Consider the following 17,598-nt stretch of genomic DNA (forward strand, 5'->3'; position numbering starts at 1 on the left):
GAGCTTTTCCTTCTTGCTTCATCTATTTGATTAGAATAATAAAATTGATTATAATAAAATATGTATCTCATGTCTCATACTAGAAGGTGTTCTGTAGTTTTCATTCTTGTTTACAACTTAAATACTGGCTTTTAAGGTTCTTAGGTAAGATTTTCTTTCCAAAGGTCATTTCTAAAGTTATTTACACTAAAAAGTTTTTACTTTAAAATTGACTTTCAAAAAAATTTAACATTTATTTTATTTTTTATAAGCATTTCTAATGACTGCATTTTTTTTATAATGACCGCATTTTTTTTTAATTTAGAGTTTCTCCACCTGGTGGTGATTTTTCTGATCCAGTTACATCTGCTACTCTTGGTATCGTTCAGGTATGTCTTTCCCTAGTATAGTCAACTTCCAAGTCTTTCCTCCTTTCTACAGCCCCTGGTGTTCTAATACAATCTAATGTAATCATTATAAAGTATTTAGTTTAGTCTCTAAAGGATAGGCAATGGTAAAGTCCGTTATAGGAACACTCTTAACTCTGAGAGCCTTTATTACTGTCTGTTTTTTTCTTAGCTGTTTATATAGGATTTATAATAAACTTAATAATATATAAGTGGGCCGGGTGCGGTGGCTCAAGCCTGTAATCCCAGCACTTTGGGAGGCCGAGGCGGGTGGATCACGAGGTCAGGAGATCGAGACCATCCTGGTCAACATGGTGAAACCCCGTCTCTACTAATACAAAAAATTAGCTGGGCATGGTGGCGCGTGCCTGTAATCCCAGCTACTCAGGAGGCTGAGGCAGGAGAATTGCCTGAACCCAGGAGGCGGAGGTTGCAGTGAGCCGAGATCGCGCCATTGCACTCCAGCCTGGGTATCAAGAGCGAAACTCCATCTAAAAAAAAAAAAATACATATATATATATATATATATATATGTGGAAAATATATCCAGGTAGCAAAAGTTTTATTAGTATTAGAGTAATACTCTCCTTTTAGTCCTAGTAACCGTAGTTACAGAAACAAAGAGGCCCAAAAATGTGTAATACCCAGAAGTTATTTCTCTTCATAGTATGGTCCAAAGCTCTCTTCTGTTTAGTAATAATTCAGAGTCCAGGATTCCTTCCATCTTGTGACTCCACTGTCACCTAGCCTGGTGATCATCTGCATCTAGCTGACACAAGGGAAAACTGTGGAGAAGGCATATCCACCTTTTTTGAACCCTGGGTTCAAAAGTGACACATTCACTGCACTCATTCTATTAGCCACCACACCCACGTGAAAATAAGGCTGGAAAATGCAGTTTCTGTCTAGGCATTTGCTTCCCAGTGACAAAACATGAATTTTAGTGGATAGCTAGTTAGCCCAAACAAAAAATGTATACAAATCAGAGCTATAGTTAAAAAAAAAAAAAAAGTTGATATATGTGTGTTATTCATGTGGGAAAAACAGAATATTTACCTGTGTTTCTGACAGTATCAGATAAAAAGAAGTGGCAGAGGCTAAATTTACAACACTCAAGCTCTTTAACACTTGCCAAAATTTTGTTTTAAATTATAGGGAAAGAGGGAAGAGAGTTGGGAATGCATGGAATATCTGTGAATTTTTGCCCTTACAAAAATCACTGTCAGATGTTATTGGATTGGCTCTGTGAATGATAGGGAACTGAATTTTTAGTAGAGGTAGGGTTTCACCATGTTGGCCAGGCTGGTCTCAGAACTCCTGACCTCAGGTGATCCACCTGCCTCAGCCTCCCAAAATGCTAAGATTACAGGTGTGAGCCACCATGCCCAGCCAGTTAGAGGTTTTTAATCAAAGTAAAGTGTGTATTCCATCTACATAAACCTGTTCTGGTTCATCTATTTATTGTACGTAATAATCTTCCAAAGAGTCAATTAATTTTTCTTTTTGCTATCTGATTTGACACACTATTAAGAAAGTTCAGGTAAATTTTAAATTTGATTTGTAGGTATTACCCACCTTGAAAATGAAAGGAATCCATTATTGTCATTTTCTACAAGTTTTATTCTGTTTCAGTGATACTTAGTATATACTAAAAAGATGTATGATTTGACCAGTGAATTATAGAATTGCATATTTAGAGGCCAGCGTGATGGCTTATGCCTGTAATCCTAGCACTTTGGGAGGCCGAGGTGGGCAGATCACATCAGGTCAGGAGTTCGAGACCAGCCTGGCCAACATGATGAAACTCTATCTCTACTAAAAATGCAAAAATTAGCTGGGCTTGATGGCTCATGCCTGCAGTCCTAGCTACTCGGGAGGCTGAGGAAGGAGAATAATTTGAATGTGGGAGGTGGAGGTTGTGGTGAACTGAGATCATGCCACTGCACTCCAGCCTGGGTGACAGAGCCAGACTGTCTCAAAAAAAAAGAAAAAAAGAGTTGCATAGTTAGGACAAGTATGCTTTGGTATTTTTTTCTACCTTTGTTTTTTAAGAAAAATTACTGTTGTTGTTGTTGTTGTTGTTGTTGTTTTAATCAGGTGTTCTGGGGCTTAGATAAGAAACTAGCTCAGCGAAAGCATTTCCCCTCTGTCAATTGGCTCATCAGCTACAGCAAGTATATGCGTGCCTTGGATGAGTACTATGACAAACACTTCACAGAGTTTGTTCCTCTGAGGACCAAAGCTAAGGAAATTCTGCAGGAAGAAGAAGACCTGGCAGAAATTGTACAGCTTGTGGGAAAGGTGAGTTGTTAAATTCCATGGAGGATAGATCGGAGGGTTACACTGCATTGTTATAAGGACAGATAGAGCCTTGGATATTGCAGATTCTTGCCTAGCAAAATAATATTTATTAAATATTTTTAATTGAAATTTTTTATTCTTTATAGTACTTAGCACGGTCCTTGGGTATACTGTAGGCGAGAAAGAAAGACTTGATTTACTTTTATCTTGAAATGGAATATACCCATCACCAACCAAATTAGAGGTGGTAGAGTTAGGATTTGTTAACATGCATTTTTGTAGCAATGTTAGGGCTAGGTATCAGAAGGATTGGCTTCTAGTTCCTCCAGTAATTAGCTATGTGACCTTAAACAAGTGACTTATTTTCCTGTGTCTATATCTTGATGCTTCAAGGAAAGATGGTGTAATTAAATTTAGGCAAATTAAATGCCAGAATGAAAAGACTTCTCAGATAGTATGCAATGCTAGTTAGTACTCAGAGTCCTCTATCTGGTTGTGTTCTTTTTATTATATGTTATAAAGTCACTTCCTAATTTATTCCAACAAAGGTTAATATTTGGAGATAGCTAACATTCTAGCATGTATTACTACTTATTATTTATAGAATACTCTGCCCAACATGAGAAGCAAGAAACAGAAGAACTGCAAAATCAGATAAAGACAATACAAGAAAGGAAAACTATAGGCTAATATTGTTGATGAATGAGGGTATAAAATGTAGGTATGAATGTAGATACTTAATAAAATATTAAATATTAGTGTACAAGGGCCAGTAGGATATTAAAGACAACAAAATGATTCATAATGAGCAAGTAAATTTTATCTCAGGAATGACCATATTAGACAGAGAAAATCTACTGTGATTCACTAATGTAATAATATAATGGAAAAAGGATATCTCAGTCAATGTGGAAAAATATTTGAAGTTTATTACAATTTTTAGAAACATCTTAGCAAACAAGAAATAGAAGGGAACTTCCTTAATGTGTAAAAAATAATATAATAAGACCTAGGGAAACCACTTTACTTAATGGAGAAATTTCAGATGTATTTCATTTAAAAATTAGGATTAAGACAAGAATGCCTAATCTCATGACTGTGTTCAGTTGAATACCAGAGATCATAACCAATAATGTAAGAAGAGAAAAAAGAAAAGTTATAAAGAAAGAGATAACAATGTCATTGTTTGTAGATAATATGCTGATATACTAGAAATTTAACAGAATTAACAGAAACAGAAATAATAAAGAGTTCACTGGGGGTTCTGATTCAAGATAAACACAAATCGAGAATTTATGTACACTAGCAATACCAACTAGAAAATAAAAGTAAAAATAAGATGCTCACAATACCAACAAAAACTAGAGTGTAGGAACTAGCCAGAAATATATATTTCTTCTATGAAAACCACTTTTTTTTTTTTTTTTTTTTGAGACGGAGTTTCGCTCTTGATACCCAGGCTGGAGTGCAATGGCGCGATCTCGGCTCACCACAACCTCCGCCTCCTGGGTTCAGGCAATTCTCCTGCCTCAGCCTCCTGAAAACCACTTTTAAACTAACAAATGAAACAGAAGATGATCTAAAAACAAAAACAGTCCATGCTCTTGGATGGAATGACTTATTAGAAAGATGCCACTTCTTGGCCAGGCATGGTGGCTCACGCCTGTAATCCCAGCACTTTGGAAGGCCGAGGCAGGCAGATCATAAGGTCAGGAGTTCAAGACTGGCCTGGCCAGCATGGTGAAACCCTGTCTCTACTAAAAATACAAAAAATTAGCCGGGCATGGTGGCACATGCCTTTAATCCCAGCTACATGGGAGGCTGAGGCAGGAGAATGGCTTGAACCTGGGAGGCAGAGGTTGCAGTGAGCCAAGATTGTGCCTCTGCACTCCAGCCTGGGTGACAGAGTAAGAGACTCCATCTCAAAAAAAAAAAAAAAAGATGCCACTTCTCTTTAATCTGTAAATTCATTGTAACACCAATCTAAAATTCATTTGATTTCACAAAGATTCACAACCCTAAAGAAGAATAGTAAAGTGGGGGCCAGGTGGTGGCTCACACCTGTAATCCCAGCACTTTGGGAGGCTGAGGCAGGCAGATCACGAGGTCAAGAGATCAAGACTATCCTGGCCAACATGGTAAAACTCCATCTCTACTAAAAATACAAAAAATAAAAATTAAAAAAAATCAGCTAGGCATGGTGGTGTGCACCTGTAGTCTCAGCTACTCAGGAGGCTGAGGCAGGAAGATCGCTTGAACCTGGGAGATGGAAGTTGCAGTGAACTGAGATCATGTCATTGCACTCCGGCCTGGGCAACAAGAGCAAAACTCCATCTCCAAAAACAAAAACTGGCCGGGCTCAGTAGCTCAAGCCTGTAATCCCAGCACTTTGGGATGCTGAGGCCAGTGGATCATAAGGTCAGGAGTTTGAGACCAGCCAGGCCAATATGGCGAAACCCTGTCTCTACTAAAAATACAAAACTTAGCTGGGCATGGTGGTGGGTGCCTGTAGTCCCAACTACTTGGCAGGCTGAGTCAGGAGAATCGCTTGAACTCGGGAGGCAGAGGTTGCAGCACTCCAGCCTGGGCAACAGAGCAAAACGCTGACTCAAGAAAAAAAAAAGAATAGTAAAGTGGGAGTTTTTCCCCTACTGGATAAGCGGAAATACAAAACCATAGTAATAAAAACAGTGTGGTATTGGTAAAATAGCAAACCAATAGACCAGTGGAACAGAACAGAGATAGACTTGTGACTGTATAAACCATTGATATTGTAAAGATGGTACCTTAAATCAAGTGAGGAGAGGATAGATTGTTTCAGTCTGTGATGGAAAACTGTTTATTATTTGCAAGAAAACAAATTTGAATTGTTTTCTAATTCCACATACAAAGTTAGAATTCAGATGGATTCACAATTTACATGGGAAAGGTAAGACTTTCAGATTAATAGAAAACAAATATTAAGAGATTATCTTTGTGATCTAGAGTTGGAAAAGGACTTCTTAAATAAACCCCTTAATATTAACCTTAAAACAAAACAAACCAAAAAAAAGAGTTTTTTGATTACATATAATGTAAGGATTTTTGTTTAGCAAAGGCCTACCATGGATAAATGTAACAGACCAGTGACATTGGGAGAGGAAGTTTGTGACATCTAAAACTGATGGACTGGCTGGGCATTGTGACTCACACCTGTAATCCCAGCACTTTGGGAGGCTGAGGCAAGTGGATGGCTTGACTCCAGGAGCTCAAGACCAGCCTGGGCAACATGGCAAGACCTTGTCTCTACAGGGTCTTTGGGGAATATATAATATTAGCTGGGTGTAGTGGTGTGCGCCTGTAGTCACAGCTACTTGCGAAGCTGAGGTGGGATGATCGCTTGAGCTCAGGAGGTTGAGACTACAGTGAAAGGAGACTGTGCCACTGCACTCCATCCTGGGTGACAGAGTGAGACCCTGTCTCTATTTTTAAAAATACATAAATAACAAGATTAAAATGTTTAGAAAAATTTTTAATTTTAAAAATACTTTTTAAAAAATTTAGGAAAGAAAAAACTGATGGGCTAATGTCTAAAATCTACAAAGATCTCCTGTACGTTAACAAGAAGACTGGAACTTCAACAGAAACGTGGCCAAAAGAAAGAACAAACTGATTATAGAAAAGGAATCCCAAAAGACTAACGGGCCTATGGAGAATTGCTTGAAGAACACTGAGAACATCACATTATACTAGTTAGAATGTTAAATATTGCTAGGTTTTGTGGGGACGGAGGAACTGGTGTACTCTTAGGCGGGTGGATTGTCTGGTGCTGCCATTGTGGAGAGCAGTCTGATAGGACTTGTTTACATACCTGGGACCTAGCATATCTGTTTCTGGATATTTATCTCCAAAGAAATTCTCAAACCGGTCCTTAAGTGGATGTTTGTGGTGGTGGGGAATTAGAGGAAATCTGAATGTCCTCTACTGCGAGCAAAAGATGGAAGGTAAAATAGGGAAGATGCACACCACAAAGGGTGAAATATACGAGAGCTGGAAGCAGCAGACCATGTGATACACAGCAGCATGGGAGGATCAAAACAAAGTACCAAACCAAAGACAGAAGTAAGAATGCTTTACGTAATTAAAGACACTTGCACAAAATATAATACACATTTTACATGAATTTATATAAATAAAAGGAGACACATGAAACATTATTTAATGTTTACCTGTGGTTGAAGAGAGGACTAGAGATAAAAGGAATTTTAAAAAGAAAAACTGGAGACCTGATCCTTACCTAAGGAGCTTAGCACACGTAAATAATACAAGAATGCAGTTAACTCACTGGGCTTGTCCATTTTCCACTCCCAAGAAATCTTTACCCGTTTAGTGATCCTAGCAACACTAACATTATCTCTCAAGGCTGCTAGGGCGATTGTAAAAGTTAGGACTTTTGAGGTAGTCATATTTAAAGGGTGAAGCTCTGTAACTTAGCTATACTAGTAAAATAGCCCTCAGACATAGATTAATACATACTTACTGTACTTCATAGTTCTAAATAGCATGTAATGTTTCTAAAATTCAACTATCTATGAGCTATATAGATTTTTGTGAAACAAACCTAAGACTGAGAATTTAAATAATTAAGATAGCAAGCTATGATGTGAAGAGGTACTTCAAGAAAAGAACATCAAGCTTTTTGCCATCCATGTTTGTTTGTTGGTTTTTTGTTTTTTGTTATTTTGAGACAGAGTCTCTCTCTGTCACCCAGGTTGTAGTGCAGTGGCATGATCTCAGCTCACTGCAATCTCCATCTACCTCCCAGGCTCAAGCAATCCTCCCACCTCAGCCTCCCAAGTAGCTGGAACTACATGCGCCTGCCACCACACCTGGCTAATTTTTGTATTTTTAGTAGAAACAGGTTTTCACTATGTTGCCCAAGCTGGTCTCGCACTCCTGAGCTCAAGCAATCCTCCCACCTCAGCTTCCCAAAGTGCTGGAATTACCAGCATTAGCCACCGCACCTGGACCCATGTTCTTAACAGCACTGTTCACAATAGCCAGGAAGTGGAAGCAACCCAGTGTCCTTTTATGGATGAATGCATAAACAAAATGTGGTATATACATACAATAAGATATTGTTCAGCCTTAAAAAGGAAGGAGCTCCTGCTGGGCGCAGCGACTCACGCCTGTAATCCCAGCACTTTGGGAGGCCGAGGCAGGCGGATCACAAGATTAGGAGCTCAAGACCAGACTGGCCAATATGGTGAAACCCTGTCTCTACTAAAAAATACAAAAAAATTAGCTGGACATGGTAGCTCATGCCTGTAATCCCAGCTATTTGGGAGGCTGAGGTAGGAGAATTGCTTGAACTGGGACTCAGGAGGTTGCAGTGAGCAGAGATGGCGCCACTGTACTCCAGCCTGGGCCACAGAGCGAGACTCCATCTCAAAAAAGAAAAAAGGAAGGAGCTCCTGTCACATGCTTCAGTACAGATGAAACTTGAGGGCATTATGCTAAGTGAAATAAGCTGGTCACTAAAGGACAAATACTGTATAATTTCATTTTTATGAGGTATCTAAAATAGTCAAATTCATAGAAACAGAAAGTAGAATAGTGGTTACCAGGGGCTGAGGGGAGGAGAGAAAGGAGTTACTGTTTAATGGAGGTAATGTTTCAGACTTGCAAGATGGAAAAGCCTTAGAGATCTGTTTCACAGTACTGGGAATGTACATACCACTACTACACTATATAATTAAAAATGGAAAAGATGGTAAATTTTATGTTATATGCTTTTTAACCTCAGTCTTAAAAGAACATCAATCAAAAAGCAGTTATAAGTAAATTTATTAACGATAGGTGATTGTGTGTGGATTATATAGTTTCTACTTGTTAAAATTGCCACCATCGATCTTACATTTCAGAGTAACTGTCTAAAAATATCTTTTTCTCTTCCAGGCTTCTTTAGCAGAAACAGATAAAATCACTCTGGAGGTAGCAAAACTTATCAAAGATGATTTCCTACAACAAAATGGATATACTCCTTATGACAGGTAAGCTATATTGATTTCCTTTTTTTATTTGAGGATTTTCTATTGTGTTTTGGTGAAGGAGTACACATTAAAAACCTTTTTTTATTCTCATACAAGCTCATACACTCTGACTTAATAGATTGGTTTGTGTATTCGTAGTAGACATCTAATGATGTAATATGTCCCCTATCTTGATTTGCTCATTTGTCCAATTATGACAGTATTTTCACTCATACATTCATCTATAATTAGATTTAATTGTGGCTTAGTGCAGAGCCTGGGGATTATTCCCTCCTTCAGAAGCCTTCTTCATTTCTTTCCACTGCCCATGTCTCCTTTATTCTCTTGTGTTGTTGTTGTTTTGAGACAGGGTCTCACTCTGTTACCCAGGCTAGACTTGTAGTCGTGCAGTCTCAGCTCACTGCAGCCTCAGCTTCCTGACAGTTCTACCACCTCAGCCTCTTAAGTAACTAGGACTGCAGGTGCCCGCCATCATGCCTAGCTAATTTTTTTTTTTTTTGGTAGAGACTGGGTTTTGCCATGTTACCCAGGCTGGTCTCCAACTCCTAGGCTCAAGCAGTACACCCACCTCAGCCTCCCAAAGTGCTAGGACTCACAGGCATGAGCCAACACACCTGGCTTCTTTTACTCTTTTCCTAAATAATTACATTCTACTTTCCTGCCTCACTTCCCAAGAGTCCTATTGCTTACTTTCTACCAGGGTCCCTGTTACAGCGCTACATCTCCTACTCAGGGCTTTTTTTTTTCATTATTATCAATGCTACTACCAAGACTTATTTAAATTTCTCGTTTCTTTTAAACTTTGAGAATTTAGCCCTTTCATGCCAGGTTATCTTTTCTCCCTCAAATCATATTTGGCCCCATATAAGACTGAAGAAGGAACTGAGCCAATAGAAGGATTACCAGAATGTAGGGCAAGCAGTAAATATGCCAGTATATCAGTAAGCCCCAGAAATCTGCTATATTGGGAACTTATGAGGCTTCCAGGAACCACCTACGCAAAGATAACTCAACAAGGGAAAAATTCTTTGGAAAAGGAGTAATAGGAGTATGTGTGAAATTATGTATGCAGATGTGTTTAAACGTGTCCGAAAGTTGTAAGGATGTATGTGACTGAAGTTGAACATTTGTTCATGTGTCTTATTTAAAAGTATGGGCAAATGAAAATGAACACATTAAGAAAAAAGAGGCTGCTGGGCACTGTGGCTCAGGCCTGTAATCCCAGCTCTTAGGGAGGCAGAGGCGGGAGGATAGCTTGAGCCCAGGAGTTCTAGACCTGCCTGGGCAATATAGCGAGACCCCGTTCTCCACAAAAAGGAAAAAAACAAAAAGACACACACACACACACACACACACACACACACACACACACACACACACACACACACATAAGCGTAACTCCCCTCAAAGAAAAGAGAGACTACTACTAACTTCAGGAATTTGCAGTTTCCTGCTCTCCTATTACTCATTAAACTTAATCCACTGTCACAAGGGAGTTTTACAACTCAGTTATTTTACGATTTGGGTTACTTATTTAATAACCCTCAGAGAGTCATTAGATTATAGCAATACTGTTTCATTGTTTCTCCTGCTTGATGATTTTAACAGAGAAAATTTAAATTTACCCTTAAAATAAATAAAATAATATATATCTTCATCTATCCCATATCCTGAGACATCTCTGTCCAAAAACTCTGGGTAAGTAGTTGTTGGTCTTTTCACTATTATTTTTTAATTCCTTATGTATCATCTAATAAATATAAGCAATCTACATACTGAGCTAAAGAAACTAATGCTCTAGTAGTTTTATATAAAGTATGAACCTGTTTTGGAGCTTATTTTTGTTAATTTTTTTGACTTTCATTTATTCTAGGTTCTGCCCATTCTACAAGACAGTAGGGATGCTGTCCAACATGATTGCATTTTATGATATGGCACGTAGAGCTGTTGAAACCACTGCCCAGAGTGACAATAAAATCACATGGTCCATTATTCGTGAGCACATGGGAGACATCCTCTATAAACTTTCCTCCATGAAATTCAAGGTATATTTCATTTCTGCTGTAACTTTTTAAAGTTGGAAATGCTTCTTTTTAATTTTTCTAGCTATTTGAGTCCCAAACCTGGGATATAAAACTTGCAGTTATCATTTTCACACATGTTCAGGTTTTGTAAAACCATTAGAGGCCTCAAAGTTAGTTCAAATAGGAATTCTAATAATAAAAATTAGTGTATCAGCCAGGCACAGTGGCTCTCATGCCTGTAATCCCAGCACTTTCAGAGGCTGAGGCGGGAGGATGACTTGAGCCCAGGAGTTCAAGACCTGCCTGGGCAACACATTGAAATCCTGTCTCTACAAAAATATAAAAGATTAGCCAGGTATAGGGGCACACACCTGTAGTCCCAGCTACCTTGGAGGCTGAGGTTGAGGCTGCAGTGTGCCATGATTGCACCACTACACTCCAGCCTGGGCAGTAGAGTGAGACCCAGTCTCAAAAACAAAAAAAACCAAAATTAGTCTGTCACGTCTAAAATAAATGCTGATATGTTTTCTCTTTTGTCTTAGCTGCCAGGCAAATTAGGGGTTACTTCATAGCTGAGCAACAATTACCTTACTCCAAGTGCCTATTAACATCTAGCCCACATGTTCTTCTGAAATGACATGTTCTCTGTAATGACATGTTCTCTGTGTACTTCTTTTAAATGTCATGTACAGCATGTCATTTTTTTAACTTTTTCTTTTTTTGAGATGGAATCTTGCTATGTCACCCAGGCTGGAGTGCAGTGGCACGATCTTGGCTCACTGCAAACTCCACTTCCCAGGTTCAAGCAGTTCTCCTGCCTCAGCCTCCCAAGTATCTGGGATTATGGGCACCTACCACCACACCCAGCTAATTTTTGTATTTTTAGTAGAGACAGGGTTTCACCGTGTTGTACAGGTTAGTTTCGAACTCCTGACCTCAGGTGATCCCCCAACCTTGGCCTCCCAATGTGCTGGGATTACAGGTGTGAGCCACCGTGCCCAGCCATGTTTTAACTTTTAAGTGGTCTCTTGTTCTTTTGGAAGTACACAAGATAAAAATAGATAATTAAATGAAATTAATAGGAACTTAGTTGGAACTCAGATGTATAAGATTTTTTAAAAATATTTGATCAGTTGAATTGTATTTATTTCTGTAATGGCATCCAGGCATATTTACTAACCACCTACTGAGAATGATTCTTTGAGTGTATATGTAATATAAAAATTTTAAAATAATATAGGTATTTTGTGTATGTGTGTTTGCACTGTAGATTGAAAGTAAACCTGTACAAATAGATACTAACTATATTTATAATTTAAAAACATTTACACCTTTTTGGTCTTGTCATTTCACCTTGAGATATATAAACCAAGGAAGTAATTAGAATCATGGAATTTTGATATGGATATACAAGGTTGTTTATTAAATTTCTTCCTTTTTTTCTTTTTCTTTCTTTCTTTTTTTTGAGAAAGAGTCTTGCTCTGTCATCCAGGCTGGAGTACAGTGGCACAATCCCAGCTCACTGCAACCTCTGCCTGCCAGGTTCAAGCAATTCTCCCTGCCTCAGCCTCCCAAGTCGCTGGGATTACAGGTGCCTGTCACCATGCCCAGCTAATTTTTGTATTTTTAGTAGAGATGGAGTTTTGCTATGTTGGCCAGGCTGGTCTCAAACTCCTTGCCTTCCCAAAGTGCTGGGATTACAGACATGAGCCACTATGCCTGGCCAAATTTCTTAAGTGTCACCCAAGAATAAGCAGAGCCAACAGTACATTATGGTGTGTCCATAAGATAGATATTATGAAGGCATTACCATTTTTGTCAAATATTCAGAGACATGGAGAAACATTTATGGCACAGAGTGAAAAAACTTCCTTTTGTAACTTGTTCCAAATACTGTCTCAAAAAACTATATATTCATAGGAGGAGGATGAAAAAAAATATACCTGTAGTAATGATTTCTATTTACATGCTTATTGTATCAAATTAACATCACAGGTATTTTTTAATGTCATTAGTCTGCTGTAGCATTACATTTTGGCTGGAGAGTAATATTTTTCTAAGACACTTAGAAAATTTCAGTTATTGGTGTGGATGACCATGTAGTTGTATGTAGTTGGTTTTGTGCATTTTCTTTTTCTTTTTCTTTTTTTTTTTTTTTTGAGACGGAGTTTCACTCTTGTTACCCAGGCTGGAGTGCAATGGTGCGATCTCGGCTCACCGCAACCTCAGCCTCCTGAGTAGCTGGGATTACAGGCACGCGCCACCATGCCCAGCTAATTTTTTGTACTTTTTTTTAGTAGAGACGGGGTTTCACCATGTTGACCAGGATGATCTCGATCTCTTGACCTCGTGATCCACCCGCCTCGGCCTCCCAAAGTGCTGGGATTATAGGCATGAGCCACTGCGCCTGGCCGGTTTTGTGCATTTTCTTAGTATGGAGTCCCAGAAGAGGAATGATTGGGTTAGAGAACTGGACCATTTTAAAGTCTCTCTTTTTGTTTTTTTTTTTTTGAGACAGAATCTTTCTCTGTCGCCAGGCTGGAGTGCAGTGGCATGATCTCAGCTCACTGCAACCTCTGTCATCTCCCAAATTCAAGTGATTCTCCTGCCTCAGCCTCCCGAGTAGCTGGGATTACAGATTACAGATAGGCGCCACCATGCCCAGCTAATTTTTGTATTTTTAACAGAGATGGGGTTTTTCCATGTTGGCCAGGATGGTCTCAATCTCCTGACCTCATGATCCATCCTCCCAGAGTGCTGAGATTGTAGGCGTGAGCCACTGCACCCAGCTAAAGTCTGTTTTATACATCTTACTCAATAAGTTGCTTTCCATAAGAATTTTAAATAATGGTGCATTTTAACATTATTTCCTAAGTTTTACTTTTCCATCTTAGTGTGATACTACCAGATGTTTAGCAAATTCTGTTTTGATTAAATTAATTCCTGATTATCATGCGTGAAGTCATATGCATCTAATATATGAAGCGGCATAATTTCCCACTATTGTGCACATGGTTGAGGATAAAGGCTTTGGTCATTGAATGTGGCTATCAGGCAAAATGCAAAATTTAAATTTTGTTTTCTTTCTCTTTGGCTGGATTTATAACCTTAAGTAAAAGGGAAAATGAATATATGTAGTGTATATATATAGTATATATAACTCCTGCCTATGGTTTACCAGTGTCCCTCTCTAAACCTAGTACTCAAAATATATAAAATACAAGTAACTTGGGCCAGGTGCAGTGGCTCACACCTGTAATCCCAGCACTTTGGGAGGCCAAGGCAAGTGGATCATCACTTGAGGTCAGGAGTTCAAGACTAGCCTGGCCAACATGGTGAAACACCGTCTCTACTAAAAATACCAAAAAACTTTGCCAGGCGTGATGGTGGGTGCCTGTAATCCTAGCTACTTGGGAGACTGAGGCATGAGAATCACTTGAAGCCGGGAGGCAGAGGTTGCAGTACGTCACTGCACTCCAGCCTGGGCGACAGAGCAAGACTGTCTCAAAAAAAAAAAAAGAAGTAACTTACCAGACATAATGAAAATTACTTTCCAAATGTGAGTTGAATTTGTAATGTCTTCTTTCAGGATCCAGTCAAAGATGGTGAGGCAAAGATCAAGAGTGACTATGCACAACTTCTTGAAGATATGCAGAATGCATTCCGTAGCCTTGAAGATTAGAGGCCTTGAAGATTAGAACTGTGATTTCCTTTTCCTCAGCAAGCTCCTATGTGTATATTTTCCTAAATTTCTCATCTCAAACCTTTTGCTTCTTTATTGTGCAGCTTTGAGACTAGTGCCTACGTGTGTTATCATTCGTTTCCCTGTTTTTTTGGTAGGTCTTATATAAAAGAAACATTCCTTTGTTCTAGTGTTGTGAAGGGCCTCCCTCTTCCTTTGTCTGAAGTGGTGAATATAGTAAATATGTATAATAGTTACACTACTGTAAACTTGTATGTAGGGCGATGACCCTCTTTGTTCTAGGTGTGCCGTTTCCTCATCTCTATTAAATTGTAAACAGGACTACTGCATGTACTCTCTTTGCAGTGAATATGGAATGGAAGGCCAGATTTCTATGCCTTTTGAACAGGTACTTTGTGAAATAACTCAGTGTCTGTTGAGGTCATTGACAGCTTGCCATTTTGCAAAGGAATTGCTTTGCAGGAAATATTTAATTTTCAAAAATGTGATTGATGTTTCAATTATGCATTGCTTCCCCCAGTATAAATCAGGAGTATTTATGGGAAACTATTGGGAGCTGTACTCTTTTATTATTATTATTATTACTTTTTGAGATGGAGTTTTGCTCTTGTTGCCCAGGCTGGAGTGCAGTGGTGCGATTTCGGCTCACTGCAACCTTCACCTCCTGGGTTCAAGTGATTCTCCTGCCTCAACCTCCCAAGTAGCTGGGATTACAGGCATGGACCACCACGCCCAGCTGATTTTGTATTTTTAGTAGAAACGGGATTTCTCCGTGTTGATCAGGCTGGTCTCGAACTCCTGACCTCAGGTGATCCACCCGCCTTGGCCTCCCAAAGTGCTGGGATTACAGGTGTGAGCTACCGTGCCTGGTCAGGAACTATACTCTTTTAAAAATAGGCATTTGTGGGGCTCACACAATATATGAAACAGTACCCTCTAAAAAAGAAGAAAAAAGAGTCAAGGGGTCAAACTTAGATCAACATTATCTTATTAAAGCATAGTTTATTTCACTAGAAAAAATTTAGTATCAAAGATTATTATGTACTTCATTACTAGGAAGTTCTTTTTACAGTTATATTTAAAACAGTCACTGAAAACTTGATCCACATTACACCCTCTTTATTTTCCTCAACTGTCTTGGAAGCTGAAGCTTCTGAGAATCATGTGGCAAGTGTGATGGGCAGTAAAATGACAGAGAAAATGTTTAGTAGCAGTTAAAGGCTGTTTGCACCTTTAAGGACCAGCTGGGCTGTAGTGATTCCTGGGGCCAGAGTGGCATTATGTTTTTACAAAATAATGACATATGTCACATGTTTGCATGTTTGTTTCCTTGTTGAATTTTTGAACAACCAGTTGACCAATCCTAGAAAATGCTAATTTTTTTCATATGGTTTTTGGTTCACTGGCGTAAGAGGTTTCTCAGAATATATATGGCCACAGCAACATACCAGTTTCCATCCTAATAGGGATGAAATTAATTTTGTATCTACTGATAACAGAATCTGGGTCACATGAAAAAACAGATCATTTTATCCCGTCTTTGAAGTATATGTTTAAAATAATAATTTATGTGTCTGCATATTGCAGAACAGCTCTGAGAGCAACAGTTGCCCATTAAGTCTGACCAATAGTGCTGGCACCATTGCTTCCTCTTTGGGAAGAGAAAAGGGTATGTGAACATGGCTAACAATCTCAAATTCCCAAATTGCGATGGTATAAACAAAGGATTTATTTCATGCCTCAGTATGTTATTATTTAAATTTTTAGAGAATGCCTGTCTCTTGGTCTATTAAGGAAAGAAGCAATCAGTAGAGAATTCAGGATACTTTCGTTTAAATCCTTGCAGATTACATGTTTTTACAGTGGCCTGCTATTGAGGAAAGGTATTCTTCCATACAACTTGTTTTAAGCTTTGAGAATATTGACAGATAAAAATTATGCAGTGGTTTGTTGAGATACAGAATTAATGGTGCTGTTTGGTCAGTTTGCTTCCACAGTGGCCTCCCCCAAGAGGCCCTAAGACTAGTAGAAATTAAAAGGATTTCAAAAACTTTCTATTCCTATCTGAAACCTACCAGCAAACTAGGATTGTGATAGCAATGAATGGTATGATGAAGAAAGTTTGACCAAATTTGTTTTTTTACTGTTTTGAATTTGCAATCATTCTTAATCCCTTTAAGAATGTTGATGTATGAGTGTGAAGGTGCTGGAGAACCTATGCTTAGATATTCATCGTAAGTCTCCCTTCACCTGTTACAGAATTTCAGATTGGTCACTGATAGTGTTTCTTTAGTAAGAATGTGTTAAAATTACAATGATCTTTTAAAAAGATGATGCAGTTCTATATTTATTGTGCTGTGCCTGGTCCTAAGTGGAGCCAGTCAAACAAGTTTCATATGTGTTTTTCCAGTGTTAATCTCACACATGGTACCCTTTGGAGATTTCCTTCCATCCTGAAGAATGAATAGAAGAGACCATATATATTGCCTCCTTATCCTTGAGATTTCACTACCTTTATGTTAAAAGTTGTGTATAATTGTTAAAATCTATGAAAGAATAAAAAGCGAATTTAAATTAACATTTTTTTCTTTTTCTATTTTTTGAGGCACAATCTGCTAGAAAACATGTACCTTGTATCTTGACTTACTGTTTTGGTACCTTTTAAAATGTTTTCCTTCCTTTTTATAGATTGTTACTTAAGATTATGAAATTGAATTGGAGCCCTCACTATAGCCTGCAAAAAGTCTCATAATTGTATCTCACTATGTTTTGGAAATAGAATACACAGAATCCCATCCCATTCTGAATTTCCCTCTTTTTTTTTTTTGGACAGAGTCTCGCTCTGTCACCAGGCTGGAGTGCGACGCACAATCTCGGCTTACTGCAACCTCTGCCTTCCAGGTTCAAGTGGTTATCCTGCGTCAGCTTCCTGAGTAGCTGGGACTATAGGAATGCGCCACCATGCCCAGCTAATTTTTTTGTATTTTTAGTAGAGATGGGGTTTCACCATGTGGCCAGGATGGTCTAAATCTCCTGACCTCTTGATCCGCCCACCTCAGCCTCCCAAAGTGCTGGAATTATAGGCGTGAGCCACCATGCCCAACCCCCATTCTGAATTTTACTTTAAATTGAGACAGTGAATGGTTTCTATA

The 17,598-nt window shown here is 38.7% G+C and overlaps 1 protein-coding gene across 1 annotated transcript in view; it reads left to right on the forward strand.

The window, feature by feature from the left end:
- The window catches only part of ATP6V1A (ATPase H+ transporting V1 subunit A), a 64,509-nt gene extending 47,485 nt beyond the window's left edge, over positions 1-17,024 (forward strand). Inside the window, exons 11-15 of the mRNA XM_021668820.2 lie at positions 305-368; positions 2,484-2,687; positions 8,625-8,719; positions 10,593-10,764; positions 14,333-17,024. Of these exons, the coding sequence (XP_021524495.1) occupies positions 305-368; positions 2,484-2,687; positions 8,625-8,719; positions 10,593-10,764; positions 14,333-14,425 (628 nt within the window). The 3' untranslated portion in view covers positions 14,426-17,024. The remainder of the gene's footprint in view (positions 1-304; positions 369-2,483; positions 2,688-8,624; positions 8,720-10,592; positions 10,765-14,332) is intronic.
- The last annotated feature ends 574 nt before the right edge of the window (positions 17,025-17,598 follow it).

Source organism: Aotus nancymaae, unplaced genomic scaffold, assembly GCF_030222135.1.
Source record: "Aotus nancymaae isolate 86718 unplaced genomic scaffold, 86718_ANA_hifiasm-v0.15.2.pri h1tg000011l, whole genome shotgun sequence".
NCBI lineage: Eukaryota > Metazoa > Chordata > Mammalia > Primates > Aotidae > Aotus > Aotus nancymaae.